General features: G+C 38.9%; 2 protein-coding genes across 3 annotated transcripts in view; both read right to left on the bottom strand.

Moving 5' to 3' along the window:
• The window catches only part of mapk8ip2 (mitogen-activated protein kinase 8 interacting protein 2), a 34637-nt gene extending 14839 nt beyond the window's left edge, over positions 1-19798 (bottom strand). For both annotated transcript variants that reach the window (XM_031737206.2, XM_039614134.1), the window contains exons 1-2: positions 19321-19798; positions 8886-8991 (exon numbers count right to left, since the gene is read on the bottom strand). In XM_031737206.2, coding sequence (XP_031593066.1) covers positions 8886-8991; positions 19321-19385 — 171 coding nt within the window. In that variant the 5' untranslated portion in view covers positions 19386-19798. The remainder of the gene's footprint in view (positions 1-8885; positions 8992-19320) is intronic.
• Positions 19799-20904: 1106 nt separating this feature from the next.
• LOC116318284 (zona pellucida sperm-binding protein 3-like) lies at positions 20905-23475 on the bottom strand. Its single transcript, XM_031737243.2, has 8 exons — positions 22999-23475; positions 22781-22899; positions 22479-22582; positions 22201-22375; positions 21977-22094; positions 21781-21863; positions 21393-21694; positions 20905-21227 (listed from the first exon to the last, which is right to left on the bottom strand). Exons 1-8 carry the CDS (start codon positions 23416-23418, stop codon positions 21163-21165), a joined length of 1386 nt encoding a protein of 461 aa, XP_031593103.1. The 5' UTR covers positions 23419-23475; the 3' UTR covers positions 20905-21162.
• Positions 23476-24245: the final 770 nt, after the last annotated feature.

Genomic DNA, 24245 nt, shown 5'->3' with positions numbered 1-24245 from the left:
CGGCGATCTTGAGTTTTAATGGTAAGTTGATTGTAAGAGAAAATCATTGTTTACCATGTTGAAGTAATTCTGATGATATTACTAGAGGTGTTGTGACACAAGTGAAGAACAAGTTGTAAATGGGGACTCACAATTATGTTGATATGGATAAAGGACAGAAACAGTTTCTGAATTTTGAGGAGAATTTTGAAGCACTGAGGTTGAATTTTCTCTGTGCTTGGTGCCCTGTGTGGACCTATGTTAGAGTTATAAGTCCAAAGGTTATGACCTGGAGGTCATTCATGGTGTTTAAAGAAGAACAGGAATTAGAAAAGATATTTAATGTCATATTTTGTGTAAATTGAGGGGACTCACCACATATGTGTTCACCTTTTTAATTTAAAGTGACACAGACATTGACACACACATAAAATTGTTAGGGGTGAGTTACTTCCTCTTTAATTTTAAACTGGAACACATGTGTGCATTGGACTAGAATTTCATTTGGGCTAGTTAAAGATAAAGATGACCTGTGTCAGTCCCAGAGGTGGGAAATTTCTTTTGTTAAAGCAAAAGCGCAAAGTTATGCAGTAGAAATCAGAAAACACTGGAATGCCATAAAATAAAATAGAACAGAATGATGTATACAATAGAATAAAATAAGAATACCAAGATTATATAAAACTCTTTCTCTTTTAAGAGGACAGACGCAGTTACTGAGGGTTGTCTACTTCCCTTCCTGATTGTAAACAAGCATGTTTGATAGAGATCTGCGCGCTTGATAAAACTCCCTCTAAAACTCCCTGTAAGACTGTTAGGAAAGCGTGTATGGGGTGATTATAAGTGTATGAATGTTGTACTGGATTTTAATGATTCTGTGTGAGTTGTACAAAGTAATATAAGTAATAATAAGTCTGGGTAGGTACAATAGGAGAATGAGTGAAAAGTCCAAGTCTGAGAGAAAAGGCAGTGTGTGTGAGACGATTATGAAAGGATTGTGTGAATGAAGTAAAAAAAAAAAAAAAAAAAAAAAAAAACTGACAAATGCAAAAATTAGTATACTGAAAAGTGTGTGAGAAGAGGGTGTATTGTTTTTAGACCAAGACTTAGTAAAACTAAAGAGGGTTTGTAGACTGTAAATATGAAAAAACAAGTGTTTGATTAATCTGTAGAAACAGGAAAGAGAAATAGGAAATACTGTGCTGCTGTGTGAGTGATTGATGATGTCAGGGGAGCACCCAGAGAAATAGGCAGACGAGTTAAATTCTAAGAAGATGAAGCGAATGCATGTTTTAAGTAAAGTAATAAAGTAATAAAATTATATTAATTACAGGTTTTAGAAAAGGGACAGACTGAGAGAAATAAATACATGAACTGACAATTACATTAATGAATTGAAAATGCACGTACACTAACTGTTACATGTGAAATTATTGTTGGAAAGTTTAATACACACATGAAATAAAGAAAGCAGTTTACACTCCTTTAATTTCCAGAACCAGTGTGTCCCCTAGACCTGATAACACCCTTGCCCAGTTGGCCCCGTATAAGGCAGCATGGAAGGCTGGACAGCCCATGACGGGTAAGATCCCACCTCGAAACCCTGGGACAACCTAAGGCAAGGCGCAGTCACGATTGCTTGAACCTAAGTCCCGGAGTGACCTTGGAGTCACTGGAGGAGACGGGACTTCAAGGGTACAGCCGCTGGGCACAGGCGAAGGGAAATGCCACTAACAATGACCAGTGATGAGCCAGAGAGAAAACACACCTTGTCAAAAGGAGTTTGAAACACTGCAAAAGAAACATTTACAAGATCACAAGGATCACAAAGAAACATTGATAAAATTACACATACAAACAGAAAATGCACTAACCTTATAAAGATAAGCTCATGAAGATTAATGCGATTAAAACCTGGCTAAGAATACAAACATATGTAATTAAATAAGGTTGCTAATTTCAGGAGTGTTAAAATGGTGTGGATGTTGAATAAAATACACTTGGATAAAGTAACGTTGAGGAAAAACTCAAAAGAAGTTAGATGACAAGGAAATCAGTTATACGAAAAAGTGATTAAAGTAGTTTAAAAAGAGTGACTTAGCAGTGCTTTTGCACTGAGTGATCAAAACAAGTGATTAGTATAGAAAGAAAATGAAAATAATTCAATAATGTGATAAAGTTTAAAAAGTATTTCTCTTGCCAAGTTAAATTGTTGAGATATGGCTGAGTATGCAAAAAGTTCGAAAGCTCGTGTGAATGTGGACAGAGGAGCTTGCTGTGTGTGTGATTGAGGCCTTAAAGGAGGGGTAGATTGTTCAGAGGTGCAAATTTGATTAAGAGGTTTATAAATTAGTGTTGACACATTGTTATAAGGTGTTAGGCTGAATCTGAGTATGGTAATGTGCTTAATGGGGTTATGGTTGTGTACTGAAACGGTGTAGCTTTTGGCGAGGTTTGTAGTGTGTTGAATGGGTGAAATTTAAGATTGTTGAAGATTTTTTTGAGGTTGTTGTTTTGTTTTTAAAGGGGAGTTTTAATAAAGATGGACATGTTTAAGGTGGCCGATTGGTTTTGTAACAGTGCACTTAGAAAGAAAAAACCTGTCAGGTGATTTTGTTTTGTACTTTGATGAGCTAATACTCAGCTCTCTTTTTCTCTCATTTTGTTCTAAGCAGGCCTGCAAAAGAGTGGATAACAGCGCTGAAAATTCTCGGTGACCTTCTCCAGATTACAATAGGCAGAGGAGAAGGCTAAGTCTCTGTCTAAAAAGGATTGCCATGAGCCAATCCAGTCTAAAAGCAGAAAGAACTATTTTCTTAAAAACAAAGTAAAACAAATAAATGAGTTGATGTTGCTGAGAGTGAAGACTGAATATTTGCGAGATAGTCTCCACTGTCAGCAATACCTGATGGTAATGCGTGTGAGTCAATGTGTGTAAATGGATGGTGACTGGACGGACCAGGCAGACCATAGGTTGGACCGACTGGACACTGACAAAAGACTGGACTAAGGTTGGACACATGACTGATAATTGTTCTGTTTTAACTTTTCTGTTATAACACAGGTTGGATCATAAGTGGAAAACTGAGTATAAAAGGTGATGTTCTGGTTAACACACAGGTTTTGTTTCCAGGTCAAGGATGCAGGCTGTGGATGGAGCCAAGAAAGGATTTGACATGATGATTAATTTGATTTCATTCCTTAAACACAGGTTTGAAGTTATGGAGCATTTATACATAATGTGATAGGACTAAACTTTTCTTTTAATTCCCTAACCTGAGTGAAGGATTTTGAGTTTGTAACACATGAGATGTGTCACAAAAAGGGGGGTGTTAATATATGCGATTAGCTACATGAAAGGTGCTCTTTTAGGGTTACTAAGCGAATGTCTACGTGACCTTTTTGAGTTTTGAGAATAACTCTGTTAAGTTGACAGGAAACACGTCGAGACAGCAATATAGGGCAAATGTATTAGAGCTTGTAATTAAATGTGGGCTTGAAAAGAGGAAGCAAATTTGGTACAGGACGTACTTGAGATGATCAGACGAGAGAAGGGGAAGGTCAGGAATAGTTTAAACTAAGATTGAGAAAGTAAATGGGGTAAAAGGGGGTGTAGCTTCAGGGCAGTTCACAGCCTGGCGTAAACGCAAGGTGCTGTCACACAGCTTAAGTTATTTGGTTGATTTATTTTATGACAAAATAATAACAAATAAAGAACAATACAGAATCCAAATCTGAACCAAAGAACGAAATAGTGAAATGTGGATTATTGGGTTTTTCTCTGCATATATGAAGCATTTGTAATGTGTATCTGCTAATGAAGGCTTGTAGAGGCCAGTTTATACTCACAAACAAGTGCTCAGCCAGACTGAAAAACAGGAAGCTTTAGTGCACAAGGCATATTAATAAATATAGACACAAAAGAGGAACTCCCCATATAAACAACGTTCAAAAATGTGTGAAGTATAAAGTACCGAAATAACACTATATAAGTCACAGTTGATGATTCTAATGTTAGAGAGCTCTTGCAACTGGCGTCTGAGCTGTGCAGAGGTCTCTCTTAAGACAGGTACTTATGTAGGTTAGCATGAGGTTGAGTTAATTTTATACACAATGCATAACTGTGCTTGTTTAGAGTTGATGTTCCGTCCAAACAGGTTTTAAGCTTCACTGGTGAGAGTGTCCAGGTGATACATGTTGAGGGAAGATGAGAACATAGCAGGTGAATTGCATGCACGCTTACAAACACACATGATTTAAATATAGGCCAGGCCAAAGGCCTGGACTTGATGCAGCTTTCAACTTTACAGCTCCTAACTTGCAGGAATGGCGGGGAGTGTAATGAATGAATGCAAAACATGCTTACAGACACAAACATGACAGGGGTTTATTTTACAGGGTAATGGTGGACCACAGGTTGCTTTGTTTCTGCTTAGCAACTACTGAGGTAAATGGTGTTAAAGATAAATATGCAATAAGTGAACAGGAAATGTGTAAGGGTGAGCCGGGTGAAACAAAATGTTGTAGATAATGGAAACTTGTCTAACGGGCATTAACAGTAACCTTTGCATGTTATGTATATGCTTGAGGCCAAAAGAGGCGTAAATCCAGATAGAAAACTTTGAAGTGTGCTTTTAGCGGAGATTTAGGCTGACATGGGGATGGTGTGCATTTTACTTGGGTTGTGTTTAATAAGACTAAACGCGTTGCTCACACACATAAAGAGTATTGAGATTAAATAAAGTTAATATAATGGATAGAGCCCAGAACAGGATAATACATAAGTAAAATCAAATGTAATGTTTGATTTCACTTTTATTGGGAAACAATCAGGCTAGAAATGTGAGTAACCTATGTTTAAACTGTGAAAACACTCTCCACATACATTAAAACTGTGCAACTCTGAGTGGGCCATGCAATCAAGCAACTGTTACATATTTGTATTAAACTAGCCAACATAGACTCACCACCACATGGTGTTGCCCTGCAGCGGGGGCAGAAAATCATTTGCAAACCAGGGATCTTATGTTGATTATTATATTCTTACTTATGTACACACACACACACAGAAAGGAAAAATTTCAAAACAAAACAAAAAACAACTTCGCTTAACCTGTCAAGCACAGGAGCAAAATAAAGATCTCTTTGGGCTCTGTTAAAATTTCTTTAGTAAAAGTGTAAAAGGCCAAACCTAAGAGGTTGGCCAACCCTGAAAGTCCCGCCAATATCAGGAGTTAATAGTCAGGAAACATTCTTCACTTTAACACTTTTTTTTCTGAAAAACCACTGTCTCATAGATGCAGATAGACATACAAGTGCACATACATCCAGATGTGCATTTAGACATTAAAAGTGTAGAGGCATGTACACACAGATTGGCAAATCGGTACAGAGTCTAACTGAAGAGCTTAACAAAGCAGACGTGGCAGTAGGTTTTGTGATTTTGCCTGATATGATATTGTGAACTAACTTTGAATAATGACAGGAACCTGAGATGAACACAGTAAGTTAGTAAGGTATAGCAGACAAAGGTTGTTTGTTTTCTATCCCTTACAGGAGAAGATTTCCACTAGAGAGGGACCCAGAAAAGGAGCAGAGACCACTTAAGCATGAAGTGTTTTCAAGTGGGAGCTGGTGTTTTATTGCTGGACCACCTAGAGGACATGAGGTTGTTGTCGGATTTGCTGAGTCAGGGGGCGGCTAGAGAGGGTCAGAGCGAAGGTAGTGGACCTGGGAATAGTGTAGTGACGTCTTTGGAAGACGTCAAGAGAGGGAATTGTGGAATTACAGGGATTATTTTATATAACCATCATCTTTGTCATTGCATTAATTATCATTTCATCAAAGTGTTTATTGAAGCTGCTGGCATTATGTTATAATTTATATTATAGGGGTTATCATAATCAAATATTAACATGTTTATTACAGGTGCAGTTATAACTACTTTAAAATGATTGAGTTAAATATATATATATCATAACTCATATGCTGAGTATATTGTTACAGTAAAATAGTAGCTGAGCAAAGGCCTGAATGTATTCAGCTTCTTGTGGTATTTGAGTTTGCTTAGTTACAGGTGACGTAAGGATGTCCAGCCCATGGTGACCTCAAAGGCCTTAGGTCATCACCATATTCGGAAGAGTATGCCACAAGGAGGAACCTCTATGTTGCATTTAATTCTTAAAATACATGAATGTTCTGTACATGCAAATTATGTGTTTGTAAGCGCAAGAAGGGGCGTTACAATACCCTGATGTTATAAAAGCAATCTAGAGTGTATTTTGGGCAGAGATGTACAACTGTTTTGCAGTTTGCACCTCTCCACGCTGCGTGCATTCATTAAAATCAATTGTTTGATTGACCTCTTCTGGACCATCATTGTTTTACTCTCATCCTCAATTTCGAACCCGTAACAATTCCAATTTGTTCATGAAAATGGGGAGTTTTCTTCACTCATGAAAGTTAGCCATGGGGTTCCACAGGGTTCTGTACTGGGATCAATACCTTTTTCATTATGCTTGCTTTATTATCTAATATTACCAGAAAATACTGCATACAGATGTTACCCAGTTATATTTAACAATGAGAGACAGATGACCTAAATTAAACTATAGGGAAGAAATAAAGGCCTGGATGTCCTGTAATTTTCTTTTCCTAAATTTAAATAAAACTGAACTTATTATATTCGGCCCTAAAAATCTTAGAAGCATGGTGTCTAACCAGATACTTTGGATGGCATTACCTTGGCCTAGAGTAACATTGAGAGGAACTTGGGAGTCATTTTTAACCAGGATATGTCCTTCAGTGCCCATATAAAATATTATGTAGCACTGCTTTCTCTTTAAAATTTCCAACATTTCTAAAATTGAAATTAAAAACTAGTTAATGCACTCATTCCTTCTATGCTGGACTACTAAATTGATCATTATTAGGTTGTCCTAAAGGTTCCCTAAAGAGCTTCCAGTTAATTTAAAATGCTGCAGTGAGAGCAGCAGCAGGGACAAGAAAGCAACATCATATTTCTTCCATACTGGCTTATCTTCATTGGCTCCCTGTTAAAGAATTCTGATAGAGATTTCCTCCAGTTAAAATTGAGGGTTTTTTTTCCATTGTTGCAAAGTGCTTTTTCATATGGGATTGCTTGGCTGTTGAGGTTTTCTTCCGAATACTGTAGGGTCTTTACCTTACAGTAAAGACTGCCAGGTAAAGACCTGGAGGCGAGTGGCACCAACTAAATAAACCTTTGTGTGTGCATGTGTGCGTGCGTGTGTGTATCTATGACATCTTTGAGTAAAATCCACTCTCTGAAGTCTCCTTCTCTGGAGGTCTTCTTAGATGATATGCAAAGACACCTCTCTTACAGAACAGCTTTGCCAACTCTTCACATAATATGTTTTGTTGGTGGATTAAAGTGGAAAGAGCAAAATCTAGCACAGATTTATGCCAGGAGCTTAACCCTCAAAACCAACCATCCCGGCGCTAAATCCTCATTCCCAGGCACCTCGGCAGGGAAGAAAGAAAATAAAGCGAGGGAGCCTTTAAGGGGAAAAGGGGCAGAGAATGAGGAGAGAATGTGAGCTCCGTCTCTAAGCAACACTGCGTAGGGAGGGAGGGAGGGAAAGACACTTGGGAGGGAGGAAAAGACAGAGGAAAGGAGGTTGTCTCTGCATAGCAGCAAACTGCACTGGGTCACCCACCCTCTGCTGCAGCCATGGCTCAACGCCACCAGCATAAAACATTTATATCCCACAGGATGGACAGAGGAAAATATAGAGGCTGGTGGTATAAGATTAGTTCTTAGAAATGGTGTAATTAAAGCCTAAGCCGTTCTGACATGTCGGATGATACACCTAATGACTCAATTACTTGCTTATATTTCAGCACAGTCGCTTGAATGTGATCCTTATGGGAACCCCTGCTTTGAATTTCTATTATATGATGAAAGTAGTTCAGAACCAGTATGTATGCGATTTGTTTGACGATAAAGTGCAGAATGTAGAGAGTGACTCACCCTTCTAGTGAAACAAAGCTGTTGTAGCTATCATTTTCTTCCTTGTGTATTATAGCCATCTAAGGCATATGGGCATTACTGTAATGACTGCAATTCTGGTGAGGAAGGCTTCCTTTAGATAAAATTCTGAAGGTACAGAGATGCTTAAATAACAGATCCAAATAAGCTGTTCTCAACATTTAATCACTATACAAACCAGGTCAGTTTCCACCCTTGATTCTCATAAAATTATATTTTTGTCATGTCATTTTTCTGCTGCTCTCAGCTTCATGTTAGCATTAATCAACTAGGATAAACAGTCTCTTTCATGTAATATTTCATTACATTAATTATTTTGCAGATCTAGCACATATGTACATGCACATAACTTTCCTTGAATGTCCTAAAATGGCCATTTGAAAACAGTGAAAAGATTGCTCTGCTTAACTTGTATATGCAAAAGTGGATATATCAGCAGTGATATCGCTCACTGTTTATTGCCTTTGTAACTAACATGACCATATTTAGAGAATAGGGTGAAGTTATCAGCTAATGCTGTTTTGTTAGCATGATTCATTGACTGTGAACCAGTCATTGACACACGTGGAAATAACGGTTAATTATTTCCAAGTGAATAGTAAAATACCTGTTTGATGTCCTTTATGACACTACAAACATTTTATTCAGCAGATAATACAAACAAATGGAAAAATGCTCCAAAAGGCATCAACACCACTAACACTGATGACCAAAAATGTCTTTTTTAACAGATTGTAAACATGTTTATTCCAGCCACATGTGGCAATCTGAAGAACTATTTCTGTGTCACGAAGCACAGCAAATGAAACATATCCTTAAATGTCTTCGGAGAAAATAGAACACACTGTTAAAAAAAAAGAAAACAAAAGAATCTCACCTTCTCATATGGGTCAGAATCATAGTTGAGTCCAATCCCACAGTCATCTGTGATTTCAGAGAGATCTTCATCATCAAACTCCTCCAGGCTGATGTCGTGGGCTGGCCTGGGAATACACAAGAGAGGGTATATTCACTGCAAGTTCTGAGAAAGAATACTGATACCTGCAATATGTCTTTTCCATCAGTGAACAGTCCAAAAGGGAATTTCTTTTTGATTCATGCTCACACACTGATCAAGGGGAAACCTGCTCTAACTCATAGGCTGTCAGGCTCTGTCTGCATCTCTAGCTCATATGCTGAACAAAAGCAACCACACAAACACCTGCTATCATCTCCAATTATATAATATCTCACACTAACAAGGTCTGGCACATTCACTGAATCGAGTGAATGACAGTGGCAACACCTAAAACACTCAAATTCAGTGTCAATATTTTAAATTCACTTAGCTGGGTATGATTGTAAAAAATGTGAGCTTTGAATGCCTCAGAAAGACTCAGAAGCGTTACTCGCTGCTATTTCTTACGCCAAGATTTCTAAACTTTCATTTACAGCAGGGAAGTGTATCTCTGTAATGAGCCATGGCTTTCCAAGTTTTCTTGAGCAGACCCTATGCTGTCTTTACTCCATTAGTTACAGCAGGTTTCCAGTTCTACAGCAGCTGGCTTGCAGTGTGTTGAAGGAAATGCTGCATTGCAGCTTTCCTGCAAAGATAAGGACGCTGTACATATTACGTATGAATGCGAGCTTACATCATATAATCATATAGGGGTCCAAAGTACACAATGTCATTGGGTCTGTGGTTCTGAAAGAGGACAGGCTGATGCACAGTAATACAAAAGGGGGTCATGAAAAAGTTAATGTAATCAGAGTTTCCCCTTACTGCTTGTCAGCTTGAATGTGTAATGACTTAAAAGGGTTATTGGGGTTCTTAACAGAAGAGGAATTTGAATGATGGGCTAAATGTTAGAAAAATACGTTTGTAGTGAAATACTATAATCCTAAATGAGTTTTCTTAACATATTTTTTTTATAAACTATATTATTTTATACCACTATATTATGGTAGACAAATATTACCATCATAATTATAATAAGGTGAATGACAAAAGCTTTTGATAAAGCTGTTTAAAGTACTGTTGATACAGAAGTTCAGACATAATATATTTCTTTTTCATTATTGGAAAACTACAGCTGCACAAAAACTAGTGTAACCATGGTGCTGATATGTAAATTTAATCAGATAAAATGGTGCTAAAGTGGTCCTTGAAGAGTCCCAACAGTACGGAGCGCTCCTATTAGCAAAATACTTGAAATAAATTAATAATCATAGGTTTCTTTCTGTCTTTTTGTTTGCTAGAGACTCGACATGAGCGAGTGCTTATTTTTTTCACTTGAGATGATGCTGAACAAGCAAAAGCATAATCTGAAAACAATTAGAGAAAGCATTTTGCTGGAAGTGCAGAAATTCCATGTGTCCAGTGAAATATCCCAAACGAATTTATAATGAGCTTCATAATAAAGCTTTTGACTTTGTTTCTAAAATGTTATCACAAAAAGTGGTGTGTACTGAAGACCTATTACATGCTGAAGTTATGCATAAAGTTTGTTTTAAAGAGGTGACCCTATCTGAACTGACATGGCTTAATTTTTGACAGTTACACTGGTGTGGTAATACACCAGTACAGCTCCAAACTGAGTTGTAGCCATTAAGAAACGTTGCGTACAAAGGAGGGATCACAAGTGCCTTGTTGCTGTTCTGGTGTGGGTGGTGCTTGCCGAGGGAACTGTAAAGTAAGAAAACTGCTATCATTTTATCTGAAAAAAATAACCCATAGCTATAACTCAAAGAGCTTCAACGCCAGTGATAGAAGGCAGAAGCCATGTTGCTTTTTTTTTTCTATCTTCATAACTTAGGGCTCCTCTCGATAAGCGGTAACTGTCAAGCCTTGAGGGGGGGGGGGTTGAGCTGCCTTACCAAGATTGAGCTCTGAAACATCAAATCAGTTTGCTTCTGTTGATATGTGCATCAATAACTACGCTGATGTAAGGAAATCAATTCTTATGCGCTATACACAACTTTTTGTTGCGAGCAGTAAATAGCTAACTTGCTATATTTTGTTCTACCATCAATCATTATGTTGCCTAGACTACCTACTATGGAGACATCAACATTGGCACACCCCCCAAAGTCCTTTGAGGTGCTGTTTGACACCAGCTCTGCCAACCTGTGGGTGGACTCTGTCTGCTGTAACACTCAGGCTTGCAGTGAGTATGCGCTTTACTCTACCACATCCTTCATCAGTCACTTTGTCGGAACACATTTAGTTGTAAAAATTTCCTATGGGAGACTTAAAGCTGATATAGCCTACGAGAGCAAAGGTGGTAGTTGGTCATCTGGTTTCCAAGAGATTACATATGGTCCATACGTGGGATTTAGATTTTCAGTGTAATTCCAGGCATTTATGTTCTTTGCAAAGCATCGGTGTTGGAGTTGATTAAAATTCACCTTCTAAAAATCAAGTGAAACCCAAAAACCTCTCCAATGCATAGAGACATAAACTCCAGATGTATTCCAGATGTATGTCAATTACTGACACGTGTAGAAAATTTGATCCCCAGCAGTCCTCAACCTCCACTGCAAAATGTCTGTATTTCTACCTACCCTATGAAACCCGAAGCCTCGGTGGAGTCTTCAGATGTGACACTGTTAATGTGAGTCAAACCCACACCACAATATTATATTGTAACAGTATAAACACATGTGTGAGTCTGTTCTATAATTTGTTCATTGTAGTGTGGAATTTTGAATTTTGTAGGTTGGTGGTATTGTGATCACTAACCAGGCGATCTGATCTTGTTTGAGCAGACATGAATCTAATGAGAATTTTTTGACCGCATTCTCGGACTATCTTAATCTTTCCATCTCAGCTGGAAGACGGACCCCTCTCATGAACAACATGAATACTCAAAACCTGCTAAGTAGCAAAATTTTTTGTTTCTTCTTGTCTAGGTACAACTTTGATAACATAAACATTTGTGTCCTGCCTCAGCTACATTACTTTACATTGCTGTTGCACTTCAGCGGCACTGAACTAATTTTGTTATATAGACAGATAGCAGCTAAGCAGTGGTTTGATTTGTGGTTCAGACGAGAACGGCTGGGTAGTGTGCTCTCTTTCAGAGAATAGACAGTAGCTTGTACCAGTAGTCAACATCATCTGCTGGACTCCTGCCACCTCTGAGACCTACTGGCAGATTGGTGTCCAAGGGTCTGTGCTTTTCAACATTTTGTTCAGACTTTTTTTTTCTTTAAAATAAATTAGTGACGAATCCAAATATGACACAAAAACCATCTTTCTGCATGCAGATTCCTGATAAACACTGGCTGGTGCTCACAGGGCTGCCAGGCCATTTTAGAAACCTCCATGCTGACTGCCCCAAACCAGCTTCTGAATTACACCATGCAGTGTCATGGAGCCCAATAAAATTAGTATGGATAGGTAGGAAATTTGAACAGACAAACACTCTCTCTTCAGAGTGCAACAATTTGCCAACTCTGAGCTTTTTTATTAGTGCTGCCTCCTCCTGCTTACGTAATTCAAGTAAATGAAAAGCAAATGAAAGCATGCACACCCATGCCTGTAAGAATGTCCCATGTTTTTGTTTATTTTTAACTTTTTAGTGCATAATTATATGAGCAATCGAATCTCCTGTCTGTACCTCCAGCAGAACCAAAATGGATGCCAGTACTGCTCTGACAGTATGACCCCCACTCACCAGCCCTAATCGCCAGCCCCTGCGGACCTTCAGAGACGTGCTCCTCAGAGAGTAATATTCAATCTAGTATGGCTGGACCAACAGCCAAGTTGGTTTTGCTATAGTTGTCTAAATGTCAATAGTGAGATCTGAGCTGAACATAAATCTGATGTTAACTTTGTATCTGCTCAAAAACAGCCAAAAACCTTGTTTACATCTTACATTTTCTCTAGAACTATTGCAAGCAAGCATATTGGACTATTGTTTGATAAAATTGTCAGAGAAAATGTTGCTATACAAGTCAGACTTAGATTTTGCGCAAGGATGAGATTTTGATTGGGGGTGGGCATTTATCTGTAGGCTAGGGAACACACTCGTCTTCCACAAAACGTAAAAGAGCAATTAATAAATCAGCAGTGTTGCCACTTGTCATGCTGCACAGTATATCTATTTGCAGGTATCTATATCTATTTAAGCTAAAATTTGTGAAACTGAAATGTAACAACTGGACTGAACTTGTGAGGCAAAAGCTCATTTTGCACAAAATTATACTTTTATATTATATTTTCATCACAGTATCAGTGAGACTGATCTGTTGTTGTGACATGACTGTCAGCATCTGTCCTCATCAAATAAAAGTGTCTATTGTTTCAACATTAGACAATTTTTGCTATTTTATTCTTTCGATTTTGTAATTCTATTACAAAATCTATTAATTCTACTTGTCTGAAACAGGTAGGGTTAGGGTTAGAGAGACACTGAGTCTCAGTGGGATTACCTGTATAAATAAAGGTTAAACAAAAATAGAAATATAAGTACTATATGTACAATAAGTACTATAAGTAACCAAACGTCAGAAAGGAGTTCATTAATGAGCTCTCCAGGGAACCTGTGTTTGCAAGCGTAGGTGTTTGTGGGTGTGGAATTCACAACGGGGAAAAAACCACAGCATCTGTGAAGCTGTATCCAAGTAAGTCACCACCAGCACACAAGCAGAAAGTCCCATGTTTGATTTTTAGGTGACATTTTAGTGAAACTGATGGACACGACAGATGACTCAATGATATAAGATGCTAAGGCAGACAAGGAGTAAGATGAAAATGCTGTATCAAAGAAGAAACTGTGAACACAAAGGGAGAAAAAGGCGAAGAGAAATTAAAATCTTTGCTTTGCTTTAACAAGAACATATAAATACAGATTTTAAAAACATTTTAATGCCAAGCACCACAAATGTTCATTTTCTTCCATTGTCTCAGGACACATCTCTGTAATAGATTTCACAGTCTCTTATTCCTTGTCTCCTCTGCTGCTACCTAATCCACTATGTTACCCGGTGCCATTTTCTTGGTGTGCTTATCAGTTTGCACAGTAAAATGTGGCCTCATGTCTCCTCCACACAAATGAAGAAAAGACCAAACGCAGACACACTTTTGTCTTTTTCTAAAGCATTTTGTATTAAATAGCATTATATTTTGAGGATACATATGAGATTGTAAGCTGAGCCACACCACTGCAGTGCTGACACTACTGCTGACAGTGTCTTAGCGAGCGGGCAGTGTCTGTCACATTACGTGGTTTATCGATTACTATTTATCTGACGCTTGGTGTCGGTTATTGTCTTAATAGTTAGGACTTCAAGCTGAGGCTTCAGAGCTACATAGCAAAAATCATCTATACACAGTACCAGTCTCCAATATCTGATCCATCTCCAGATATTCAACATTGTGACATTCAGAGCAAGATGAGAATCCTACCTCCCAAAACTCAAGTCAGCAGAAAATTACCATTGCCGACGCTGGTCATGCTGCTGCAATGGCACACCCAGATTGACTGCCACATAAAGGTTTTCCTCCCATCTCGTCTCTGTGTCGTGAGATTTAGCTTCAGTTCAGTTAATTGCTCCAGCCCACATTTGTTCTAACAGTTAATTTCCATCATCTCTGACACCATCATGTCCAGAACGGAATTTCTCAAAGCTGCAAACTGTCATCTTTGTATTTACTGTCTCCACATCCACACATTCAAAGCGTCCTTTTTCTTGTGAAAAATGAAAGATTGCATGGTTATCAGACTGACTTCGACTTTTAATACTTCTGTAATTTATTTTAGAATTAGTCTCCACACTCTTTCAAACATGCAATAAAGCTTTTCTGAAAATGTATTATGAATGTAAATGTTGGGGGTGATCCCAATTTAGATTACGGGGTGGCCGTGTCTCCTTGGCCAAAACACTGAACCCCAAAGTCTTCCTGATACGCCCATCAATATATCTGCTGCATGAATGTGTTCATTAATGGATGAAAGGGGCTTGTAGTGTTTTGACAATTCACTTACCCTTTACTATCAGATGGTATTTAGTTATTTTTAAATAACCCTAATCACACTGAATGAATATTTAGTAGGCTACATGCCAGGAAATATGCAAATATAGATCAGTATACGCTCACAATCCGAGAATGAAATTGGGCAAAAATAGAAGCTTGAGAGGAAATCTGATGACACTCTGATAACAATATTAGAATAGATACAGATGTGGGTGTGGTGGCAATGGTAGTGGGGGTGGGGGTGGGGGTGGGGGTTGAAGTGGTGGTGTGATTAAGCTGCCTTTTAACCATGAGCACCTGCTTCACAGTGACATCATCTTTAAAAGCCAAGGACATGCTGTAGTTGGTAGTGACTCATTAGCAAGATAATTTTCCAGGTTTTTCAGCCACCATCAGAGAGACAGACACATGCATGCAACCCCCTCCCCCCTCACACACACACACACACACACACAAAAATACGCAAACTTGCACGCACACACGCGCACGAGTCACACATTTATCCTAACGAAGGACTCCATGATGTCTTCCTCAGCTCCAAATGCAAAGATCATGCCATGTTTGAGTCAAAGGCTCTGATGATACATCAGTTTGCTGTGAGCACATGATCTCATTGGTCTGGATTTGGATTAATGAAGTCATTAGATGCGAGGAAAATGTGTAAATATGACTCATTATTTTGTTGCTGTTAAATGAAAAAAAATAGCAAGCTGCAAAGACTGACAGGTGAAGGCATGGCAAGTGATAGTTGGACAGAAAATGGAAGACAGTGGGAGAGAGACTGAAACTAAAATCTACAAAAAGAGTGAGGATGGAACGCTTAAGCTAAAATGCATTTGTATTTGATTTAAGCCTCTTACGCCATGGTAACCATACCCACCATTACCCCCTCCCCCTCTGTTTTTCTCCAAATGCCTTCAAAGAGTTGGAAGGCAAAAGTAGAACATTAACAGGAAAACATGGGATTCATGGGGGTGGAGGGGTGGGGTTGCATACTTCATAAAATAGTCATGTTTGCGAAATGTTCATAAAACTTCTATATATTAAACTAGAGGTTGAAGCAAATCACTATTTCTATTACTGGTTAACCTCTAGGCCATGAAAAATACACTGTTTGTATCTTTGTTTCCAAAATTAGCAATGAAAAAATAACAGTTGTTTTAGTTTTTGTTTAGAGACAAATAAATGTATTCAGTTTGCCAAAACTTGTGATTCGCAAATGTGTTATGTATAGGGATGAAATAAGAACAAAAATAAGAATAATTGTGGCATTCAAATAATCAAGGCTTTTGTGTAGATTTACTCGTGTATTATGTGAATAATGTCAAAAAAGATAATCAGTCAACAGGACCTTTAATTAATTTGGAGCCTAAACATGGCATCCTTAAAAAGGTAGCAGAACTGAAAACAGAGCAGTTCATGCTCATGAAATAAAAACAAACAAATGACTGCGCACAGTAAGACTGCTGCCTCAGCAAATCTAAGAACGACCGACCAAACCCTTGGGCAAAATGTAATCAATGAACTCCAAGGTGTGGGTTCCTGGCATTGGACAAGGCTTTGCATTATAATAATCCAACACAGCCTTCATCCTCTGCAGGGAATATTTATGATGAAGAAACAAAGCACAGCTCAGTGGAACAGCTTATATGTACATTGCTGTAAGATGATGCTTTGGATAAATTTAATCACCATTAAGTTCTACCCCTATATAAGGTATAAAGCTCTCTGTGCCTCTACGCTGGAAGAAAGTGCTACCATGTTTTCTCTTATTAACAGAAATGAATTAAAATCTCTCATCAATTGCTCACTGAACCATATTCATATGCTTCTTTTAAAGTTTAGATTTCCAGCTGAGGATGTTATCCATCCGCAAAGGGGAACTTATAACCAATAATAATTTTCTGGTGCTCCGGGGAGAGAGGTGCTGCCTCTCGTGGATTTTGTTGCCTACTGGAAACAGTGTTAGGGTTATGTAAGGCAGATTACCAGACCACACCATCACACAACTGGTGGCTTCACTCATGAATCAGTCACACACAGATGCACAGAGAAAGAGACAACACACACACACATACACACACAAAAGCTGTGACACAATCAGACATTTACAGAAAGACTCTCTTTCTACATCCCTTCTTACTGATATTTCATAATCAAAAAGTGAAGAGCCAACCAAAAATAAACACAAACCACTTGTTCCCTCTCAAATGTATAAAAAAAAACTACCTGAAAACAACAGAAACAAACCGATTAGCCTCCACAAAGGAGTAATGCAATAAACTACTCCTCACATGATTCCTCTAATATAATTAAGATTCGTTAGATTTGGCTGTAGTGCCGTGAATTTAAAACATTAATACCATGGCCAGAGCTTGGCTGAGTGAGCTGACTAAGGTCACCGGTAGTCATGCAAACGATCTGGTCATATTGATCTGACATGATCCAGCAATGCAGTCGAAATCCCACATGAGTACATGCTGTGGATAAAAAATCTACCAGGACTGGTTTGCTAATGTGATTGCCTCTATAGGATATGAGCCATGTTGGAGGCAGAAGCAGGCATGTTGAAATGAAATGTGTTTATTTCATACAAATTAGAGCACAGGGCTTATGCTATCCTGATAAATACGCCAGATACAGACTTTTAGTGTAGTAGTTTATCCAGTTTCTCTCTGCTACTCTGTGCTAGTAATTTATAGTAGCTGTATGTTGTAGTGGTGCAACACAGTTAGAAATATCAGTGTTTTCTTTATTATTCCTGCCATGTTTGGTGACACAGAGTAAAGCCTTACAGCAGCCCCTGAAGGTTATATGTCATAACATATGAAAATCATATGAAAAGTTGAAATAGAGACAGATTATTATTATTAATCATTCCAGGAAAAAGATACTGCAAGTAGTGTAAGAACTTTGGCCTTTGGAATTGTACATACATCAATATATAGGATTTACTGTTGATGAATTTATGAACTATGAGGTTAGAATACAAATAATCAGCTGTAAGAGCCAGTGGGGTCTATTATCAACAAATCCGAAGTATTGTGTTAAATTATGCTGCAGGAACTTAAAGATGTAAAATGGTTGACTATACAGATTAGAGCTGTGCCCTTTGGCTATAGATGAAATTGCAAATATATATCCACACTGAGAAAAAATACAACGCTGAAGCCCACGTTATTGCCAACTTATCAAGAAGTCAAAGGACTGTGAACAGGACACCTTCATTCCTGCAAACTTCCTTGAATATAGCACTAAAAATACATCCAGGACCATGACAGGCTGTACAAATTATGTAAATTAGGAGAAAATCAAAATGAATATTTTTCTTTATTGTATATTTTATGATTTAAGAATGTCTACAATTAATAAGAAGCTTGATTTTTTTAAATCCAGAACTGTATTATTTTTATTTTTTATTTTTTGCATTTCTTGTCTAAAGCTTAGAAAAGATACCAGGTTGGTTTACTTGTTTAATACTTGTAAGTTATGGTGCTACTTTAACTCTGGTCTTTGTTAGTGATGTCTTGCAAGTCTGTTTATGCTGATCACATTGTTATAACGCATTAATATTATTTGTTATGTTACACTGTTACCAATACACATCCAGGATCAAAAGTAGGTTTACTGCACTCTCTTCACACAGTTCATTAAATTTACTACAAGATGTCTCAGTGTTTCTCATCTTACCAGGCCAATTACACTACAACAAGCCAAACTGTATATTTTAAACAACAACAACACCCTTGTAGAGAGCACTGATTTAACGCTACGTGTGAAATAAGTTGCCTCTGCAAGAGTAACCCACCCACAAATATGCTTCTACAAGAAGAAACCGGGGGTGATTTGTCATGCTGATTGTCGCAGAGGTCACATTAGAGGCGTTTGACACAACATCAATATCAGTAGGACTTCCGTAAATCATTGTTCAGCAACGTGCCCTTGCCTGGGTTGGACTCAACAGGGCGTGGGCCTCACACAGAGAATGCGCAAAGCGGGTGACTGTCGCCACAGCTAGAGATCAGTCATATGCAATATGTTTTACAATTTGCCATTCTTTGCAATTTTCAGAAATTACTAAAACGCGAGTCTTTTTTTCCCTCTTCACCAAGTCGTCTCTCCCAAAAACATAAACAACCAGCAATGTTCAGCTGCAGCACCTACATGCGCGCAGTGAGGCAGCAGAAGGCCGAGCAGGTTATTCACAGTATCTATTACAACCTAGGCTGGGGATGTGCGTTTTTACTGCAGTCATCAAAGCAGCACAGACCGATATGCATGGCGCTTTTTCATATCACCCCAGCGCATCCTCCATCGACCCTTCACTGTCACTTTACATACGAGCTCTTACCTGCATCCAGGAGGAGAGAGAGAATGGAAGGTGGATAGGGAAAACATCTCAGCCCTGTCCGCCATCTTCTTCTACAAATGACTCAGAGCGACTGCAGAAAATCACGGAGGGAGCGCAGTCCATTCACAATTACAGTGCACGGGACAGGACAGTGGACAGAGGTTTCTCTATCTGCGGCCCCACAGATGCCCCCCTGGCCGCAAGCCTTCAATCAGACAAGCCTGCTCAGCACCATGAAATCTGCAGTCAACCATCCACACAGGCAGTATAAGGAGGGGTGTCAAGGCAAATAAGACAAAAAAAAGAGCTTCAGCGGCAGCGCGCAGTAACACGGAAATCTCTGTGTTCCCCGGTTATGTCCTTGCAAAACATGAAGCGGGCAATTTGTATCCGCAGTCCGTGTTTTTCTCTCCAAATGTCTGCCGCTGTGATGCTGCCCGTGACACACAACAGATACAGGCCAGCAGTGCGGAGACAGGCAGAGACGGAGGAGGAGGGGGTGTGGAGCGGAGACGGTATAACGTCAGTGCTGATACCATATGAACAGGCTGTGCTGAGTGGTTGTAGTCAGAGCCTAGAGGGTCACACGGAGCAAAACAGATAAAACAGCGGCCATAAAGTTGTTTAGATGACATTATAGTGAGTAAAATTTGCAGGCAAAGCAAACGTGCTTTTCGCGCTAACGTCCGTGTGGACCAGCCTTGGGGAGATCCGAGGATTCCCCGGGAAAAGGCAGGGACTTCAACTTTAAATCCTCGTTTTGTAACCGTGCCTTAGAATGGACTGGACTGGAGGACGCTTTTTAATTGCAAGGTCTACAAGGCCTATATACTGTAACGTGTCCCATTTGGTGGCCTCTGCAGTGTGGGTGAACACATGAAATCTAATTATATGAATTTTAATTTCCGGTCCATAACTTGCCGATTTCCATCGTGACCCAAATAAAAATGAGTTTAATAGAACACAGAGAACATCCATAAAACCTATAGGCACACTTTGAAGTGTTTGGCTACTTATACTGCTCTATGATCAGACCTCCCGTGTAGCTGTTCACTGCATGTGGTGCTGAAAATCGCTCTCGCTAAACTGAAGTTTAGCATTTATACCACACGGTGACAGCAAAAGCTCACTGCTGAATGAAAACCGGAATTACATGGAAGCACAATAAAAGCCATGATTAGAGCCCGGATTTCCGTTTTTTTCGCTCTTTGAGGTGTAGATGCTGACTCTGATAATTGACTGAGGTGGCATCTGATTGTGCTGATTGTGAATGGCTTCTTCCTTCATCCACTTATGATTTCTGAGTGATATGATATTGATATTGATTTGTTTTACCTTTTTGTTTGTTTGTTTTACCCTAAAAGCATGCATATTGATAGAATTACAACAAGAAGACAGATGACTATATTGTCTAACATGTGCTATTGAGTAATTTTTGCTCAACCCCTGATTGCTCTTTTAACTCATTATACTTGTTATTATATCTATTCAATGTTTCTTTATGAGTAGATTTTATTTTTTGTTTCAATTTACAATAGATTCAATGCACAGCTTAAGAAAGTTCTGAATGAATTACACAATAAATTCAAACAGTTGCATTTTTATTTCCATTACATGTGAATAGTTCCAATCCATGGACAGACAAGCTCCATATAAAACATTTGTAATTACAGAGAGGGGGCATGTAAAAGGAGTTACGTTTCAGTGAAGGACCTTTTCATTCCTCAATGTCTTATTATATTGTTGTGACCTATGAATAAGAAGAATGAAATTAACATATGTTCAGGCATGAACCACGGATGAAGTTCATTTTAATGGCCGTGTTTATAGCAGGAAATTGTTTTAAGCTATCTTCTTCTCTTCAATGGAGATGGGACCCAAGGTGACTTCTCCTTCCCATTCCAAAACTGAGAAAAGAAAGAAGAATTGTTGCAGTATGCATCATTATGTTTTTTTTTTACTTATAAAATAGAAAGCATAAAACAATTACTAATCTTTTTGTAGGACCAAATGAAATGAAACTTTCCCTCTACTAAAATGTTGCAATACTTGTATTTTTTTAAAACACATACCTTCCTGCTGAGACACGTCCCGTGTCCTCCTAAACCAAGGGACCTTAGTACCCAAGTTTGTAGAACCCGGCGTTCCACCACCAGTATTTCCAGTTCCCGTTCCTGTATTTCCAGTTCCTGTTCCTGTATTTCCAGTTCCTGTTCCTGTATTTCCAGTTCCCGTGCCTGTAGTCCCTGTTCCTGTATTTCCCATGCCTGTATTATCAAATCCACCTCCAGTACTGCCACTTATGATTCCAGTATTAGTTTGTCCAGACTCACAGGAGCCACAAGCACCATCAAATCCACCAGCTTCCTTCCACCTTGGGAGAAATGGAAATGTAAGCAGTACCGCCACATCAGTTCTGGTCTAATGATCATTGATACATGTGTACAAAGGTAGACTCACCCACGGAAGTAGGAACAAGCTCTGTGGTTACTGTCAATGGCTTGGGCAACAGATGTTGCTCTCAAGTTGCAGGTAATGTACAGCTTTAAGAACAGGAGAGAATTTATGTTATTATTCTATGTAATAGTTCTACATTAGTAATGTTGTTGAAAATATAACACAGTGCACTCAGTAACTCAAATTTGGAATTGCATACTTTTCCACTGTTAGCACTCAGGAATTTGAAGGATTCAAGCTGGAACTGAAGCTTGTTCTCTGCAGTGCGATCCAGGAACCTCGAGACAGATCCAGTAAGCCTACCGTCAATCATACACCTGCACACAAGAAAACAATGTGAAATAACCAAAGTAACATAGGCGTCTGTGATAATCAGGTCCTAATATACAAAACAACTTCAATAATCTTATCAAACTGCTTTACCCTTGCTCTATGAATGCATATCTTGGGCTAGAAGATGCATCGGCTGAAAGGGTAGCTACACATTTGTCCACATAAACACGGAGCTGCACATGGTGGTACTGCATGACAGAGACCTCAAAATTAATCTCGTCACCCAGGAAATACTGGTTGCTTGGCCTCTCATTTTTCCAGTCATCTGTGAAACAAGACATGACAATTTTATAATTCAAACAAGTATGCATTTTGAATCAAGGTCGCATACGATATAAAATACGCTGAGAAACTGATCTTAAACGCACCAGTCATGAGTGTCAGGGTGAAGTATAGAAACTCTTGTGCCATCTTAGCGGCAGAGAATGGCACCCAGAGGGGTTCAAGAGCGAGACTGCTTACATTGTGCTTTCTAAGTGACAGGACATGTTTTACAAGAATGCAAAAAACTAAAGCAAGAATAATATATCATTGAAATATCCAGATTACATTTGGTAAATTCTAGATTACTAAAAATATTTAGGTCGTACTATAGAGCACATTAAATAGCAATATAATTCTGTTGTTTTGATGTCTTTATCTTAACAAATCTTCCCAACTGTTTACGTACCTTTGGTAGTGACATTCCACAACTACAGCTGCATTGTTGGTCCTAATCACAGGAGAACCACCCACAGGCTGGGGGTTGTAGTTCATTGTGAAGGTGTAGATGAAGGAATCTCCAGTCATCTAGCAAACATATATATACAAAACAAGTCAAATTATACATAAACCTGTTCCCAGCACTTGAATTAAATTTCACAATAATGTAATATTTATTCTCCATACTCTTAATGTGCTCCCACAATTCTGCAGCTGAGCTTGATAAATCAGTACTTGAGCTGCCGTATCCTCTCCGACAACAGTGCATGATCCCAGGGTAAGGTCAGCCGAATTTATCAGCTGGCCAACTCCAAAGAAATCCTTTTTGACTTCCACATGAACAATGTCCTCCCTGCAGTCAACAGCAACAGTTGCAGCAGAAACTGGATATCTCAGCTGGAACGGCACGTCAGCCTTGGGTTTGGGCTTAGGATCTTCAGGGTATGTCCATGTGAGTGGTTTTTCAAATGTTTGTTTTTGTTGTTGGAGGTCTGGAGGCCACACCCCAGGCACAAAAGGCGGTGAGGTACGGCTTACACCCTGAGCATCACAGAAGCCAAGCAAGGCCAGTGCCACAAGGCAAACAGTGGCACACTTCAGCAGCATGGTTTCACAACAACAAGTGCCCACAGTAGTTCACTAGGTGCTGTAAGGGAGCTGGAAATGTCTACCTGCTTTTATAACACAGTCAACTTGTTTACTTTCACTACATTCCCACCCCTTCAGCTGACCATTCCCCTCAGGGTTGATGAGTGCAAATTTTAGCCAATGGAATGACTGCAGTCACTATCCAGCAACTGTTTTATTCATCTGGATTCAGATTCTTCAGTTTCTTAGTCATAAAATGTGACTGTGGAGCACACAGGCAAATCTTCTTCAAGCATGTTTTCTTCAAACAAGTGAGAAAAGATATTCAAACAGGTGACAAAGATGCAGCAGAAAAACAGGACACAAAAGGTTATGTTGACCCTGGTTTAGGTGCCCCTAACATAGTAGATCAAAATCAATATTTTGCCAAAGCACCTTGTGTAAAACTCTGCAGATCAATATGGCTCTAATCCGTAACAGATTAACCACCAACCACAAAATGAAAGAAGCGGATATGAGAAAGAATTCATTAACAACCAGCTGCAGAACTCTGGACAGCTTCACAGGTATCGATGAAAGTACGATAAATGCAGGGGAAAAAGCCTTTCTCAGGATCTCGCAAAAGGTTTTACGGGATCTTGCAAAAGTACATTGTTTTGTGTGGGTGGGGGGGGGATAAAAGAACGTGTAAAAGAAGTGTCTCTGTTTTTATGTGATTAATGAGTGCAGCTGTACAGACAACAGTGACAGAATGTTTAATTGTGGAAACACAAGTTTCTTTTGTGGCTCAGATAAATAAATAATAGTATCTGTACAATTTACACAATACTTCTTCTCTGGTTTAA

The sequence above is a fragment of the Oreochromis aureus genome, linkage group 7, assembly GCF_013358895.1.
Source record: "Oreochromis aureus strain Israel breed Guangdong linkage group 7, ZZ_aureus, whole genome shotgun sequence".
Lineage (NCBI taxonomy): Eukaryota > Metazoa > Chordata > Actinopteri > Cichliformes > Cichlidae > Oreochromis > Oreochromis aureus.
The sequence above is the reverse complement of the archived record's forward strand: the minus strand, read 5'-3'. Positions and strand labels throughout refer to the sequence as shown.

Excerpts from the sequence above, each read along its gene's own strand:
- LOC116318284 (XM_031737243.2), bottom strand. The coding sequence starts at position 23,418 with ATGCTGCTGAAGTGTGCCACTGTTTGCCTTGTGGCACTGGCCTTGCTT. Across the intron at positions 22,900-22,998 it reads ATTGTGGGAGCACATTAAGA|ATGACTGGAGATTCCTTCAT; the intron begins GTATGGAGAATA and ends TATGTTTGCTAG. Across the intron at positions 22,583-22,780 it reads GTGGAATGTCACTACCAAAG|AAAGCACAATGTAAGCAGTC; the intron begins GTACGTAAACAG and ends CCTGTCACTTAG.